This window comes from Phaseolus vulgaris, chromosome 10, assembly GCF_051622355.1.
Source record: "Phaseolus vulgaris cultivar YP4 chromosome 10, ASM5162235v1, whole genome shotgun sequence".
NCBI lineage: Eukaryota > Viridiplantae > Streptophyta > Magnoliopsida > Fabales > Fabaceae > Phaseolus > Phaseolus vulgaris.
In genome coordinates this window covers 40,479,846-40,496,714 of record NC_143507.1, presented here as the reverse complement: position 1 = coordinate 40,496,714, position 16,869 = coordinate 40,479,846, and the positions used below count along the sequence as shown (strand labels likewise).

Below are 16,869 nucleotides of genomic sequence, written 5' to 3'. Positions count from 1 at the left end.
CTTTCCATAATAAGTTTGAGTTTGAGGTATCTCATGCAGAAGAAAAGAACCTTCACGGGTTTGAAGGAAAGTAAAAGAAGCTGAAAAAGGAGGCCAAACAAACATGGCCTAGGCCAGAAACAAAGTAAAAATTAAGGAGATAGAAGCAGCATTTTCGCAAAGTTCACATAAAATAATAATAATATAGATTATCTTGCGTGGTCCTGCACAGTGTAGCATCGTGTGACTCGTGTCCCATTTGATATTTTTTGATGATATTGAATTGTGAACGGATATTTTTTGATGATATTGAATTGTTAAACGTTCACGTGCCAATGAGTTATGCGGTGACAAGGATCATGTGGTGCATGTGTTTGCTTATGGAAGAGAATAAAAGGTGGGACTTTGAGAAAAGCAAAGGAAAGAAAGTGTCGTTGATGGTGAGAGAAACTCCAACGAGGTGGTGTCAATTTTACATGAAACTCTTGCGAATGATTCCTTCCCTATAGATGAATGATAAAGATCGCCCACCAATATTTGTATTTTCCCCTTCCATTCACTGTTACTCTGTGACTTCTAAAATACTGTGAAGCTATAATAATCATGGTAAAACTACCACTAATGCAAGCTCTAACAAACAATGGTATGATTTTTAATGCTCGTTATCCATGTTGAACTTTAATAACGAAGCTTCTTTTATATGAATGATATACAAAATCCAGAAGTTTCAGTACGCGATTTTAACCGACCACATGTTCAAAATGCATTAATATCAGAAGAAATTTAAAGAGTTAAACAATATGAAAACATTAGATAATACGTTTTTAATTATGATCTAAATGTTAATTGGCTTTAATAATATTGGATTCATGATTAAAATATAAATAGTTACAACTTTCAAGAAAAAATATGTCATTATCGCACATTAATTGCACTGAGTACCAAATACAAAATATTTACTTTAAACATTAAACATTGAAATATTACTTTTTATATATGTCCTTTTGACCGAGTGAGAATAAAAAAAAAAAAATGAACCAAGTATAAATCACTAAGTAAAAGTTATCTTAAAAAAAAAAGTGAACCAAGTATAAATCACTAAGTAAAAGTTATCTTAATATCTTTTAAGAGAACAATAATAATCTCCAACTTGGGGACCACAACATTTTTGAAAGGAGATAGAAATAAAAATAAATGAATATGGGTAGTGACATGATGGAGGGTAAGTGTTTTGCGAGATAATTTTTGTATATAAACTATGATTTGAGATTTTTGTAAAGAAAATCCTAGTACACAAAAATCATTGTTTGTACTTTTCTATGTTGGTTTCAGATTCATAACCTGATGAACATCAAAAATGGGAAATGGTTATTTCTTGAACAGGTGCAGCGGATTACAATTTGAAGGTGGTGTTATAGTTGTAGCATTATTGAAGTAATTTGGAAGATTACAGGGGGCAAAAGCCCAAAAAGAAAAAGAGAAACAGAAATGGTCCAGGGAAGAAGTGAATAGGGACATTCGCCCAAACGTGCTTTTCATTTCAGAGGAACAACGTAAAAACTGACAAAATATGATCCAAGTTAGGTGACGGAAAAGCAGCACATAGAACATTGTGTTTCAAATAATGTTTTAAAATCTGAATAGTTCATTGTTTTTCTTAAAAATACATGATTAAGGGTATGGGAGAAGAGTACCATCATCGATTTATAAGAAGTTGAAAATTATTTAAGAGAATGCATACTTTCTTTATATCTCCTCATTCACATTAATGCTTCCCATTGATTTTTCGTTGCAGGTCATGTACTTTTGTTTTAGATGCACAGTGGAAACTGCAAAGGTTGTTCAAAGTGGGAGGACCAAATGATATATTACAGGTGGACGTTGCATTCCCAAATGAGTAATATGTATAATTTTATGTACCTTCATTTTTTATTGGTCAGAAGTTCGTATAAACGAGTTTATGTTTCTCTTACATGTGGATGTGTATTGTACTATTCTTACTTTACATGTGAACAACAATGATATGGAATAATTGTACGTACCTTTCTTAATCATTAACACCCACCACTGTCTCATGAAAAAAAAAATTTACGGAAGCAATGGGTCTGGCGAAGAGGTTACAACACGTCTTTACAAATTTTCAACCCATAGGCATCCTAATATAAAACATTGGTAGAGCTTCTTGGTCAACAATGACTTTATAAAACTTTATACCTATCATAATGGTGGATATTACCACAAGATCAGTGACAAAGCTTATAAGGAGAAGAGATAACCTTGGCCTTTCCAACCCTGTGTCAAACCTACTACTTTTGAAGGTAAGCAAGGGTCAATGCGATCAATGAACTCTTGTATATTTCATGGACATTATATATATTAAAATTACGTTTAGTTTGAGTATATTATTTATTTTCAAACGAGATTGAAATCAAGTGAACGATAAAACACTATTCGGTTGGTCGGTCTACACCTCATTCTCTATGGTACCTGCAAAAGGTACTTCGACGTTCAAGTCAACTTTGACACTCGACACTCAATATTTAATATTAGATGATTGTGTACATGATCTTTTGGAATTTGTGCTTATTTATATAATTATTGTGAGTCCATTGTCGTTAATGGACCTAATAATAAAAGGAGATTAACAAATGCTGAATCATTAATCAGTCTCGTTGTTAGTCATGTTAGTCGGTCTGAAATGAAATCTAAACCGCGTACTGAATCAGAGTCTTAGTCGTGCGGACCCTATTGGTAAATTATTTGCTCCCTCAAAATTGTTGGTCTAAGATTTACCACTGCACATGATTGTCCTCGTGGAGGGTCATGCCTTCATAATCTTCATTGAATAACTTGATTACACAAAAAATTCTTTAGGTGATCCATTGTTATCATAAATGTTTCATAACATTTCCTAAAATTTGTGACAGACACAATCATCTTGCATTGCAATGTGCATTATTGCCTCACATAGTTAACATTTAGGCTCATAAGCTTTTGACATGTTGTATGTGTTCTTGAGTTTCGTCAAAGGAATTCTTTAAAGGAAGGATGAAGTTGTAGGAAATTAGAGTAGTGTGACCTCCTTTGCAGGGTTGAAAGTCTCATGGAGGTTCAACCATGATTTCTCTATCAAATATTTTCATGGTTCTCAGTTCTGAACTAATTTTTTTGTTTTGCCTAACATAACTCAGTTTTGAGCTTGTTGGGCATGCAATTATACCATTACTTCCTCTAAGGTAGGTCTCACCATCTTATGGTTTCGAACACATGAACTAGGCAAGGGTGTTGCTTTTACTACTACTAATGAAAGATGTGTAAATGTTCCTTTTGACCTTTCCTGATTATGCATATATTAAATTTTTTTCTAGGGTTTACTATTGGTTATAAGATTCTTAAATCAATTGGATATATTTAGGTAAAAAATCTTAATTACAAACATGAATATTGCCCAAACAATATAAAAAATTCACACTTTATATATATATATATATATATATATATATATATATATATATATATATATATAACAAGCTATTTAAAAATAAGAATAATCCAAAGGCTTATAAATAGAAAAAGAAAAGATTATTAGTAAATATGACATCAAGACAATGTAGTGTGACTTTGACTCTACCTATTCTATTTTGTGATGTAAACATATATACATTCTCATCCTCAATATCCGATCAATATGAACATTTGTGTCTCTTTCTCATCTTCATTGCATAATAAGTATACTTGTACCTAGTAAAAATATTTTTTACAAAAGATAAAAATCATAATAAATAAAATGATATATAATTTAATATTAAAATGGATACTCATTTCTTTAATATAAAACTCTATATATAATTTTTTTTATCTGTATACTACTTATAATAATAAAATGAAGTTTCTTAAAACTACCAATGGGGTAAGGTGAGATGAAATGTAAAGGAAGGAGTGAAACCAAAAACTGATTTTGATAGCGACTAAAATAAAATATTTATTTTTAATAACACTCAAAATTATTTAATTAATATAATAAATAAATAAAAGCAATATTTTAAAATACAACAAAATGTGCCATGAAATTCTCCTTTAGTTGTGGATGGAATCCATAGGACCAACAAGTGTGAATGAGTTTGTAAAACATTGTTTCGAGTTCGTAATCTTTGCATGGTGAGAATCTTTTATTTTCCTTTGTTGAAAATCATGTAGTCACAGTGTAAGAAGAGACCCATATTCTATTCCATGTAGATGATGAAGACACTTAATTTTGATAGATTCCATAAAAAAGGAGAAAATATGAAAGATAGTTGGCCTTGGGAGGTAGTGAAAGTCCATTAGAAAGGTGGATCGTCTGATGCAACAACATAAGGGTCAAGAAAATGAATAATGGGATGTGGTGTGATGCTGAAGCAAACAACTGTAGATGTGACCCATTTTGTTTTTGGTGTGTGTCTCTATGTGGTTCAAATGCAAATCCACTTTAAGTTTCAATAAATGGCAAATTGTTAGATCCATCACTAAAGCAAACCCATGCTTCAAGGATCACTCATTCTTTTCTTCTTCTTCTTTTAATAAAGAATAAATTAATTAAATTAAAAGGGAACACTTCAAAGGTGTCTCAACCCTTATACAAAAACTTTCAACCTCTCCGCTTCTCCATCAAACTAACAACCACATAATCACTACAAGCATCCAAAACAAAGAATTGCTCCCTACACTATAATACAACAATCTGTAATGGCCAATACTGCATAATTATGCATTGTACAACAATGTAAAAACAAGATTAGTTTGCTTCCACCCTTCATTGGTTGCCCGATTGCTTGGTGCTTGTGGACCCTTGTGACATCAACTTTAATACTCCCTGCAAGGTTATGCTTCAATTGTTACATAACTATGCAGTAAATATAATAAGTTTGGTTTGTTAAGCTGCTGCCAAGCTCTTGTAGACCCTTAACAAACCAAATGATTCTGCAGCATCAACATAAAACAACCTGGGCATTCCACACCGTCTTAGTCAACATAAGATAAAGCATAATCTAGCGCATAATATTAAAGCAAAACCATAACTATTGACTATAATAACCTATACAACGGAAATAAATTCAAAACCACCAATAACAAGTGAATAATCAAACAAATATTACAGGTGAGGCTTGTATACCAAACAAATTATTTTGTTGCCATGTTAATGCAAATAAGGGGAGATAAAATCCAATCAGAGAAAGAGAATTTAGCTTTCTTTACCTTGTGTTTCATCCATGCCCATGATTAGATTTGTGTCATGGTAAGAATTTCCTCTAAATCTATCTTTGCTTGATTGAAAATGACTATGTTTCTATGCTTTCAATACACCATATCACTGAAACCCATAGGCTTTTCCATAAACTATTACCTTCTTTATTAAAGCAGATGCAGGAAAATTGCTCAAAATGATTAATCAATTCATTGTGATACACCGAGCTAATCCCAAGCCACCTATTGCACATATTCCAAACTGCAAAAATACATTACACAAAATTAGAATGTGTGATGTCGACTCCTCTTCCCTCCCGCATAGGGTGCACAATGTATCCCTCAAGAGAACACCCCTTTTGTACAGGTTTTGTTTAGTTGCCATCCTATTCAAAAAATACCCTTCATACATAAAACTGAGTTGATGACATAACCTTTAAATTCCAAAGATATATACACTCCTGGTTCCATGATTTGCTAACCTTTTATAAGTGGATGTTACTGAAAATCTATATGATACACTACAAGAAAATTATGAAATAGAAACCAATTTTTAGAGACAAAAAATAATTAGTTACTATAGTGACTAAATTAGAGACCATTTTAGAGACTAAAAAAATTTTGGTTTCTAAATTAGTTTCTATTATTGTTAAATGGTTTCTAAATTGGTGTCTAATTAACAACCAAGATTTTTGCTACTAATTATTTAGATTCTAAATTTGGTAGCAAAAATGATTTAAAATGATTTTTGGGAGTTCAAAAACATTGAATGATGAAATTCGTATATATTCATAGAAAAATATAAGAGTAAGATAGGTGAAGTTCAATTTCAACATCTCCTCTATCTTTAGTTTTTAGTTTTATAGTATTTGCATTTTATTTAACATTATAATTCAATAATAAATTAAAAACATTTCACTTTAACTCTTTTGTAAATCTTTTTTATTGCAAGTTTAATTAGGGTGATAGCATCACTAAAAGAAAATCTAAGAAGTTTTTGGTGTCATTGTCGATTAGGCAAGCAGTTATATAATTGCATTACTGTTTTCTACATGGATATATTTATATATCTCTTTTGTCTTTCTGCACTCACTGCATCTTTATATTCATAAATAATATTTTTTCTATTTTCTTATAATGGCTATGTGTGATTCATGATATGGTATCAAGAGCTATATTTTTTTGTTGTCGATCATGTCTTCTGCCATGTCCACTACGAATGCTTCTTTTGTCACCATGGGAACAACCACCGCTTTCGTACATCAGTTCTCCACTCATATCTTCTTAAAGCTTGCGGAGGACAATTTTCTATTGTGGAAACAACAAGTTCTTGTCACTATTGATGACCTTCTAGTCGAGAATGAGTGAGTAGATCTAGTTGAGGTTTTTACTGTGGTACAAAGGAAGACTTGGTCTTGGGTTACAGTAAAGGAAAGATTGACTGATTTCTCTTATTCAGACTGGTGTTTGGAACCTCAATGTTGTATGAGGTATTTGAGAGACTGATGTTTGGTGTTTCATGTTTAATGTTTTTGTCCAGGTTTGAAAGTTGTGGTGTGTATTGTGCAGGTTTTCTTGGCTTTTTTCTACCTGGCAAGGTCAGGTTGATGATTTTGATCTTGGTTTGGGAAGTTGTTGTGCACTTCGTGCGGGTTTTTTTGGTTTATGTATCCTTCTTGTAGGATCAGTTTGTTGAGTTTGGCACTTGGATATTTGGTGTATTTCTGTGCTGGCAAAGATCTTATTTAGTTGTTGGATTTTGTGTCATGTTTTGAGGGAGTGATCTCTTCGGTGGATTGATGTAATTGTATTTGTTGGACTCTTGTACCTAGATCTCGATTGGATCCTTAGCTGGTTGGGAAATAGGAAACTTGTTTTGAGTTTTTTGTATAAGGGTTTGGACACCCCTAAAGTATCTCATCTTATTTTGTTTATTCTTTGCTAATAAAAAAATTATTAATAACCTGTCAAAATATCTGGATGATTATTATCAACTTTCTCCACGTTTCCTCCCACCAACTGATCGGAAACTTATATTAAATACTTACTCATTCATTGTCCATTAATTGAAAGATATTTATTTTTTTATTGTCCTTTTTAAAATTTATCTACAATTAATTGTATATGTTTCTATCATTGATATTTAGCTTTTGTGTAGTATATCTAGTTAGTTTCTTATGTGTGTGTATGCGAGGTAAAACTCCAACTCCGTATTTTCCTTTTTTGTCCTAAAGTAGAAAGAACAAGTAGGAGAGATAATAGGAGAAAAAAAAAAGTAAAAGAAAAGGCATGTGGTGAAGGACCACACAACTCAAATTCACCATCATTCCTCACAAAACTCAAATTTTAAGAAATGCACCTCTTTTGATTGAACACCATTTATAATATATAATATTAACGTTGTTTGTTGTTCTTGAATACGAGACTATAAGGTAAGGAAATGAGAATATATATTTTTTGGTTATTTTGATTGCATGTGTCCTTGTCTTGTTGAGTCCTATGTTCACACTACTTTAGATTATATTATTCAATGTACCTAATAACTTTATTACTTTTCCTCTCAGGATTCTTATTGACCCCACACGTTTACAAATTCTTCTTCAGTACTCTCACTTTCTGTATCTCAAATTTTCAGTGAATTTTTTTGGAAAAAAAATACCTTCGACTATATTTATTTATACTTTGAAATGTTATGATATATTTATTACGAATTTATACCTAATTCAATTCCATAAAATCGGTTCATGACGTTGAGATTTTTATATCCACCTTATATACAATAAATTTTTTTTTAATATCCGTGGGATCTCCAACAATATTTAGATATTTAATTATTCGAGAGTATAATATTTATATTCATTAAATATGAATACGGGTGATATTCAAATTTATAAATCGTGAATTAAAATCGAAATTCAAATAAGTATTTTTTATATATTTATTTTTGTTTTAAATTATCAAGGTATTTTTATTTTATTTTTTTACATCGTAGTGTAGAGATTAAATATGTAATCATAAAAATAATTTTTCAAAATAGTAATTTTGAAAACTTTTTTTTTTTTTTTTGCTTTAATGTATCTTTCCACTAAGCCCATGCATAGTGGGATGAAGCTTTTGGCAGCCACTGCAGTTGGCGCGTGCTTGCTTTTCCTGAGATGGAAAAAAGTATGTAGCTATTAATAAGTTATAATGTTTCCAAAATTAATCTATTAGTTTAAATTTATAATTAGAATCCTATAAACAAAATAATAATAATAATTAATTAATATATAAAATTAAAAAACTAAGTTATTAATATTAAAAATAGCACATGTTTAATATTCAAATTATACAAAAAGAAATCAAATCAAATATATAATAACACTTAAATATAAGTTTTAACTATGTAGAGTTATATTATCTAATAGTGTAAAATTTAAATCCAGAATATAAAATGTAACATATTTTAGATTAGTTTTAAAGAAATAATTAAAATAATATCACATTACAAATATTTTTTCTAAAAGAAATTTCACTGGTCTGTAGAGATTTTCCTGGTTTTGATTAATCACTTATTTAAAATTACAACAAATTTTGAAGATAATAAAAGTAACATTTTATTACATTAAAAATACTCACATTTAAATCTAACCACTTTTTAATGTAATTAATATTTCTCTTTTTAAGAAAAATCAATTGTGGTACTAATTTCACTTTAAGATAACAAATAATTATTTTTATTTTTAATTTTTTATTCATTATTCGGAATAAAAATATTATAATTATTTTGACAGTAATTTTCTAAATTCTAATTTGTTTGTGTCAACTAATTTTATTTTATATGCTTTAAACGTACAATTTTATAAAGTACAATTTTATAAAGTACTTAAAATATGTTTTATTATATATATAAATTATTTGCAAAAAAAAATCATATAACACATGAACTATTAGTCAATAAGAAATTTTTAAATAAAAAATGTGTTTCACGTGAATTAGTAACTTAAAATTGAACTACGACAAATTAGTAAACAATTTTTATTAAGATTTATACATGACATTCATAGTTACACAATAAATACACAAATTAAATGTAAATATGATATAACAAAATAAATCAAAACAAGTCAATTACTAACAGATCTTAAAACATCTAATTTGGTATCTCTTAAAGTTACTTTCTTTCAATTTAGATCTTTACTTTTAATTAGTGTGTAATCTTCTATTAAAAAGAAGTAACTTATTTAATAGGCATATGCTCTATTAATAATTAATAGAGAAATTTAATAAAATTATTTACAATAAAGTTAAAATTACTGAAATATTTATTTGTAGTTCTTAAAATCGGTAGAAAAAAAATTACATTTTAAAAATTCAATAATATTAATTAAACTCTAAAAAATAACATAACTAACCAGACTTGTAAAATATACCTATCTAAACAAATACACTTTAACTCTTGATATTTTTGGGAATCATTTCGATAAACTTTTAGCTACAACAAAACCCAATCTAACCTTTCCTTTATTTGTACTATTTTTGTTCAATAAAAAGTAGAAAATTTTCATTCAATAGTCATTTACAAATACATATCACAGATTAAACATTATCATTGATAAGAATCATTGAGAACATTATTAAATACAAATATGTAATTATATATCTGCCAGAGTAACTTTCAAGTTAGTGATAATTGATTCCTATTCTACATCTTCAAAATCTTACAAGCATAAAGAAGATTTAAGGTACTTCGAAAATGTTTGAAGCAAATTTATATAATTCAAGCATCAAGCATGTATTTTTTCATCACTCACCAATTACTGAAATTGCATTCTCTTTGTAAACTTTGAGAGTGCTTCTTCAGCAATGCTAATATTCTCATAAAGAATTCAGAAAATTTATGGGGTTTTGGCTTAGACAACAAGAAAGTGACTTCACTAAAAAAAACATGATGAGAAAATAAAGGTTTCACTTTAATGAGTAAGTTTTGCATATTGAAAATTTTCTCTTAGGATTCATAAGGGACAAGGATATTAAATTCCAGCATGTGTTCTGGATCATCATCCATATCCTTTTTCTTCACTCCATCATCACTGTAGGAATAACACTTAAATGTTCAAAACATTCACATTGGTACATCTTTTAAGAACAAGAAGATAATCCAATTGGAAGAAGCAAACATGGCCCACTCCATTTACTGCACTCTGCATAAAGAATTGAGTATTGAAATGAATCAGTTTATTTTAGCTTTTACGTATTATAATGTCTTCATTTCAAAGTTTTGCACAAAGTATTAATAATTACTTGAAATAAACAAATTCACACACACCTTTACAAAGTTCCCCACCACTTTTCAGAAGAACAAGTCAAACTTTCACTAACCAAGCACTAAAACCAACTTATATACAAGTGATATAATTATTCTTTACAATTTCTCAAACTTTCTTCCTTCTACAGGTAAAAATTATTGATTCCCCACAACAGTGAAATTAACTGAATTTGTAAATGGAATACAAAATGAGAACAGTTCCAAAAAAAATCTTCTTTATATAATTGGCTTCCTTCTCAAGAGACTCTTGTCCCATTTTCCTCTCAGGTAACTCTGCAAGAATGAACATGGAAGAGAAAGTAAAGTACCATTTTTTCTCTTCCTTGCTAACCTTCTTCATGTGTTTCTGTGTTTGTGCCGCTTACACTGAACCACTCAAATCCCAAACCCTCATTCTCCGTAACCTCCCCAACCCACCCACACTCTCTTGGCCCGAATCCACCACCTTAGGCTCCGATGCGGAACCCGACCCGGACACCATCTCCGTTAACGTCCACCACATAGACGCGCTCTCTCTCAACAAAACCCCCTCCCAACTCTTCCACTTTAGGCTCCAACGGGACGCCGCTAGAGTCAAAAGCCTCTCCTCCCTCGCCGCATTGAACCAAACCCGACCTACCACTTCCGGGTCGGGTTTCAGCAGCTCTGTCATTTCGGGTCTCGCCCAGGGTAGTGGTGAATACTTCACGCGCCTAGGCGTGGGAACTCCTCCGAAGTATGTCTACATGGTCCTTGACACTGGAAGCGACGTCGTTTGGCTCCAATGCAAACCCTGCGCCAAATGCTACTCCCAAACCGACGAAATCTTCGATCCCTCGAAGTCCTCATCTTTCGCCGGAATATCCTGCTCCTCCCCCCTGTGCCGCAGCCTTGACTCGCCGGGATGCAGCAGGAAAAGCAGCAATTGCCAGTATCAGGTTTCCTACGGCGACGGGTCGTTCACGTTCGGCGATTTCTCAATGGAAACCCTCACATTCCGACGAGCCCAAGTCCCGCGTGTTGCCCTCGGCTGCGGCCACGACAACGAGGGCCTCTTTGTGGGCGCCGCAGGTTTGTTGGGCCTAGGTCGCGGTGGGTTGTCGTTCCCAACCCAAGCCGGAACCCGGTTCAACAACAAATTCTCCTACTGTTTAACCGATCGAACCGCTTCCGCCAAACCGTCTTCAATTGTGTTTGGCGACTCGGCCGTTTCGCGAACCGCGCGGTTCACTCCTATAATTAATAACCCTAAACTAGATACCTTTTACTATCTCGAGTTACTCGGTATTAGCGTTGGCGGCGCGCCGGTTCGGGGCATTTCGGCTTCACTCTTTCGGCTTGATTCGACCGGGAATGGTGGAGTGATTATTGACTCGGGGACTTCCGTGACCCGCCTCACGCGACCTGCTTACGTGGCTCTCAGAGACGCGTTTCGGGTTGGAGCTTCTCATTTGAAGCGCGCGCCCGAGTTCTCGCTTTTCGACACGTGTTATGATCTGTCGGGGATATCGGAAGTTAAGGTTCCAACCGTGGTGATGCATTTCCGCGGTGCCGACGTGTCGTTTCCGGCGGCGAATTATCTCATTCCGGTGGATAATAGCGGCAGATTCTGCTTTGCTTTCGCCGGAACGATGAGTGGGCTTTCTATTATTGGGAACATTCAACAGCAAGGGTTTCGGGTCGTGTTCGATTTGGCGGGTTCTCGGGTCGGGTTTGCCCCAAGAGGGTGCGCGTGATGGAATGTGATGCGAGTAGGGTTTTGGGAACAACTCTTTCCCTCTACTTTCTTCTGTTTCTCTCTTTTTTTTACTATTTATGGGAAATTAGTAGACCAATGAAGATATTAATTTTCATCGTTTTACCTAATGACATGTTGATTAGTGGTAAAAAAAGAGTGATTAGCTCGTTAAGTGCTTACAAATTACTATGTATTGATGTTGCTTATAGTATTTCTTATATATGCATTATAAAATTAATATGAAGGGAAAAAAATAGGATCCCATTTTACTAAATATTGTTTATTTTCAATTTAAAAAATGACACCAAATTTGTACTAGAAATAGCAACTTCTAGTAATGTAATAATCTAAATTTGATTGTGTAAAAATATTTCACTATAATTATATTTTAATTAAATTGTAATGAAAGTGTTTAATTATGAAAATGTAAAAATATGATATCATCTAAGGAAGGTAGAAAAGAGTGTGTGAGATTGTGAATCGTCAATCACGGAGGTCATCTTCATTATTTTCCGCTGAATCATATGTTGACTATAACGTGAAGAATAATGACAATTATACGTTTTGTTTTTTTAATTAAATTATAATAAAATATATTAATATAAAATGTACATGGCTAATAATTTAGGAGAAATTAAAGGTTATATTAAATAACACTTGTATTGACCGACGCATGAGTTGATTAAGTCAGTAGAGTTAATCAACAATTAAGGGTTGTTTAACACAATCCTAAACACGAACTAACGTTCTAATCCGGCCCACTAACAAATGTCCATTAATGTAATATAAATAGCACAAACCCCAAGAACCATGTACGTCATTATCTACTGTACTCTGACACTCAATGGTCGACACTCTAACTGACTTGAGCGTTGAAGTGCCTATTGTAAGTTCCATTTCCGCCTATGAGACCGTGACTGACCGAAGAGAGTGGAAGAACAACCGTTCTCTAGATCCCACCACCCTTTCGATAACACCACTCATCCTCCCTTTAGTTTTAAAATTGATATTTGTCTTTATTATGTTTTAATTAAATCTCCTCTCTTCTCTAATGTTTAAGCATTTATCTTTTCTATAAATTGAATAAATTATATTGATTTTTTTAATATTTTTAATAAATTGATATTCCTTTTTATTTTATTTTAGAATATTATATTGATAAAAAATTAAACAAAATTTTAAAATAGAACTTTAAAAGTAAAAAAAAAATATATGAAATATCAATATCATTTTATTTTATTCAAAACAAACATAAAAAATGAATATTTATTTTAAAATTATGAGTGGATTTATTAGCATTTTAAGAAAAAAAAATGTAACTTTTCTATAATTTATTCTTCACAATATTATACCTATGACTATTGTTAATCAAAACTTCTTTTTATTAAATGTTATTTAAGAAGGAAATTTATATATTAAGATGCACTTGATGAACTAGTTATATAATTTACTATGATAGATATCCTATCAGACAAGTTTACTTTAATAATATTAAAATTACTTAAATATAAAATCTAGATAACAATCTAACAAAAAGAATTTAAAAATAGTAAATAAATTATATTAAATCAGGCTTTTTATCTAAATTTTAGTCAAAAACATCTCAGAATTTTTACAGACAAAATTGATCATGAATTAAAGTTTACAACCAAGATTTGCCCTGATGATTTGCATGAAATAGGTTTTCCTTCCTATAGTAAATTTCTAATCAATTTAATTCTTAGATGTTGTACACAGTGATTAAATTCATTCACAGAAACTAAATTAGCACAAAGTGGGAAAAAAATTCATGTTAGAAATATTTTTTATACTAATTAAAAAAATGTTTTGTTATCTTCTTAAACATTTTGTTCTGTAATTATTTGCATGTAATTAGTCTGATGCAAAAAAGTTGAAAAGTAATTGAAACATGGCCTTTCAGAAACTGAGAAAATTAAAATGGCAAATGGTTAATTAGAAGATACGTTAGGAAAGAGCACAGCAATTATTTTTTTCCATGTCTTTTGATTCTAAAACCTGTGAAAGAGACTTTTTATACCGGAGAAAGCACCAAGTCACTGCAGAAGTACAAGTACATTTCATTTTTATTTTTTTCAAATTCCAACATCAAACACTCACTTCTTCCTTCTCTTTCTTTCTTCAATCTCTTGTACAAATTTCTTAAATGTGTTCCCAAAGCAAGTTCAAAAAGGACAAGTTTTCTTAAATAAAGACCAGATTTTGAGTATCTTCTTTCTAATAAAAGTACGGAAATAATTTGAAGTTTAAAGGATTTAAATTGTGTTATTTTTTCTACCGGTTCGGTATCGGACAAAAGATGAAGGTCTCGATGTCTGAAGTGTTAATCGACATGATCAATTTATTAAGTCTAATTGAAGATTAATATGACCAAACAATGATTAAATATTAGATAATACGTTCTTAATTATGATTCAAAATTTTAATTTGACTCAATGACAAAAAGTTCATGATAATCACGTCGAGAAAAATGTACGTCATCATCACACATTGATTACACCAAATACCAAATATCAAGATCTTACTTAATGGTTAGAGTGTCTTTTACAAGTATCATTCGAACTGAGAGTTTTTAAAAAAGAGAAAACAACAAAAAAAAAGAAAGGAAGTCGTTCAATAAAATAAAGACGATCAACCGATCAAGAAAAAATGTTATAGTTCTCTCAGTTCTATTTCCATACTAGAACACTTTTAGAGCTTTATTTAAAAATAAATTATTGAATTTTAGAATTTATAATTTAGAAATGTATCTGTAATAAAGTGCAAAACATGTTGAATAATTGAAGGAGCAAGGATGAACATTCGTAAAAATTCTAAATGTTGTTTGTTTGGAGAAGACGGGCCGACGCAAGTTCATGGTACTTTAATTATAGAGCGTATAAGACAAAAGTGTTGGATTCAATAAAATATTATGCTTTGCATTGAAGAACAGTGCCCAAGACTACCATTATTTCTTTTTGTCCAAAAATATTCTCACTCTTAATTAAATTCTTACGACTCTGAACTAGAGACAAAAAAACAAACAGATAATTTATTCAAAAACAAATCCCTTCTTTGCCGCATTATTAACCTATAGTCACATTTTTTCTATAAACTTATTTTCATACTTGGTGCAAGAATTCAATTTTATTAGGTAGATCAAACTACCTAATAAAGAAAAGGCTACGATTTTAATGGTATTAAAATTTCGTAAGGATTTAATATTATGTTTTATTTGTATTGGAGAATGAATTTGAGAAAGAAAAAAAATTATGAATTGATAAAAAAAAAGTGAAAATTGAGATTATTTAGATTAAAAGGAAGATAGTGAATTTGAATAAAAAATAGTAGATGATTTGATTCACACGGTATAATTATTTTTTGCATTAATATATTTAAAAAGTAATATGCAAAATAATATTTTAAAAATAACTTAATTGATTTAATGCACTATTTTAATATTTTTACTTTAATTTACTTATTTTATTATAAAAAATATAAATATTAAAATAGTAATCGACTATATAATTTTATATAACCAAATATCTTTTTGTAATGCACAGTGTTTCTCCGCAAATCATTTCGAAGTTTAGGTTATAAAAAATTTGTCATTTTTCCGTATTCTTTTAGCTTTTAAAATTTTGAAATCTGCACTTTCTTTCCATTCCATCCACTCCAACTTTCAACACTTGGAAACAAACAGGCATTTAATAATACAAGAGAAATATTAGTTGTACATGAATTTTTTAAATATTTTTATGCTAAAAGTAGCATATAATAAAGGAAAAATATTATATATGTACTCGGTAGATTGAGAATTCTTCACACACAAAAAGCACACCACTCACTTACATAAAAAAAACAATTATTAAAATTAAATGGATAAATATAATTATATGAATAATATATCATTAGAGTTAATGAACATATTAATCCAAACCCATACAAATCAAAATTCATTATCACATTTTACGGATTTAGAAAATATCCCATAACATTAATTATTCATTAATAGAGACACTAACTTAAATATGGAGTGTCTTTATATGTATACTCATTTCACACTAACTCAGTTGAGAACATATTAGTCTTTTTAGATGTAGAATCTTGATTTTTTTTTTTTTTATATAGAATACTGGAATCCAGAAAGTGAAAAACAAATCATAAATGAGATGACTAAAATAGACAGAAAAGATAAATGAAAAAAATGTGAATACAAAAGAAAAAAAAAACTTTAAAGATAAGATGAAAGTTGATTAAATGGTCAAATTAGATGAAGAAAAAAGGAACATCACAATCTAAAAAACAAACAGTAAATGACATGAACATGAACATTTTAATGACATGAACATCACAAACAGTAAACAAACAGAAAAAAGGAATATTTTTTTTTGTACTTACAGATTATTTGCAAAAAATATTATTGAGTTTGATATTCATATTTTAAGAAGTATGTTGATTTAGTTACAGTTAACTTTAAGAAAAAAATATTGGATTTTTAAAGAAAAAAAAACTTAATTTACGTTTTTTCAATCAAATTCATCTACATAAAAATATTGGACTAAAACCATATTTTAGAGGTAGTTAATTGTTGATTTAGATTATTAATTAATCTTTAACACTTCATAAATTATGTAATTTATGT

The 16,869-nt window shown here is 30.4% G+C and overlaps 1 protein-coding gene across 1 annotated transcript; it reads left to right on the top strand.

Annotated features, from left to right (window-relative positions):
• The first annotated feature begins 10,517 nt into the window (after nt 1-10,517).
• On the top strand, nt 10,518-12,501 carry LOC137818251 (aspartyl protease family protein 2). The gene has a single exon (XM_068621551.2). It carries the CDS (start codon nt 10,792-10,794, stop codon nt 12,223-12,225), a length of 1,434 nt encoding a protein of 477 aa, XP_068477652.2. The 5' UTR covers nt 10,518-10,791; the 3' UTR covers nt 12,226-12,501.
• The last annotated feature ends 4,368 nt before the right edge of the window (nt 12,502-16,869 follow it).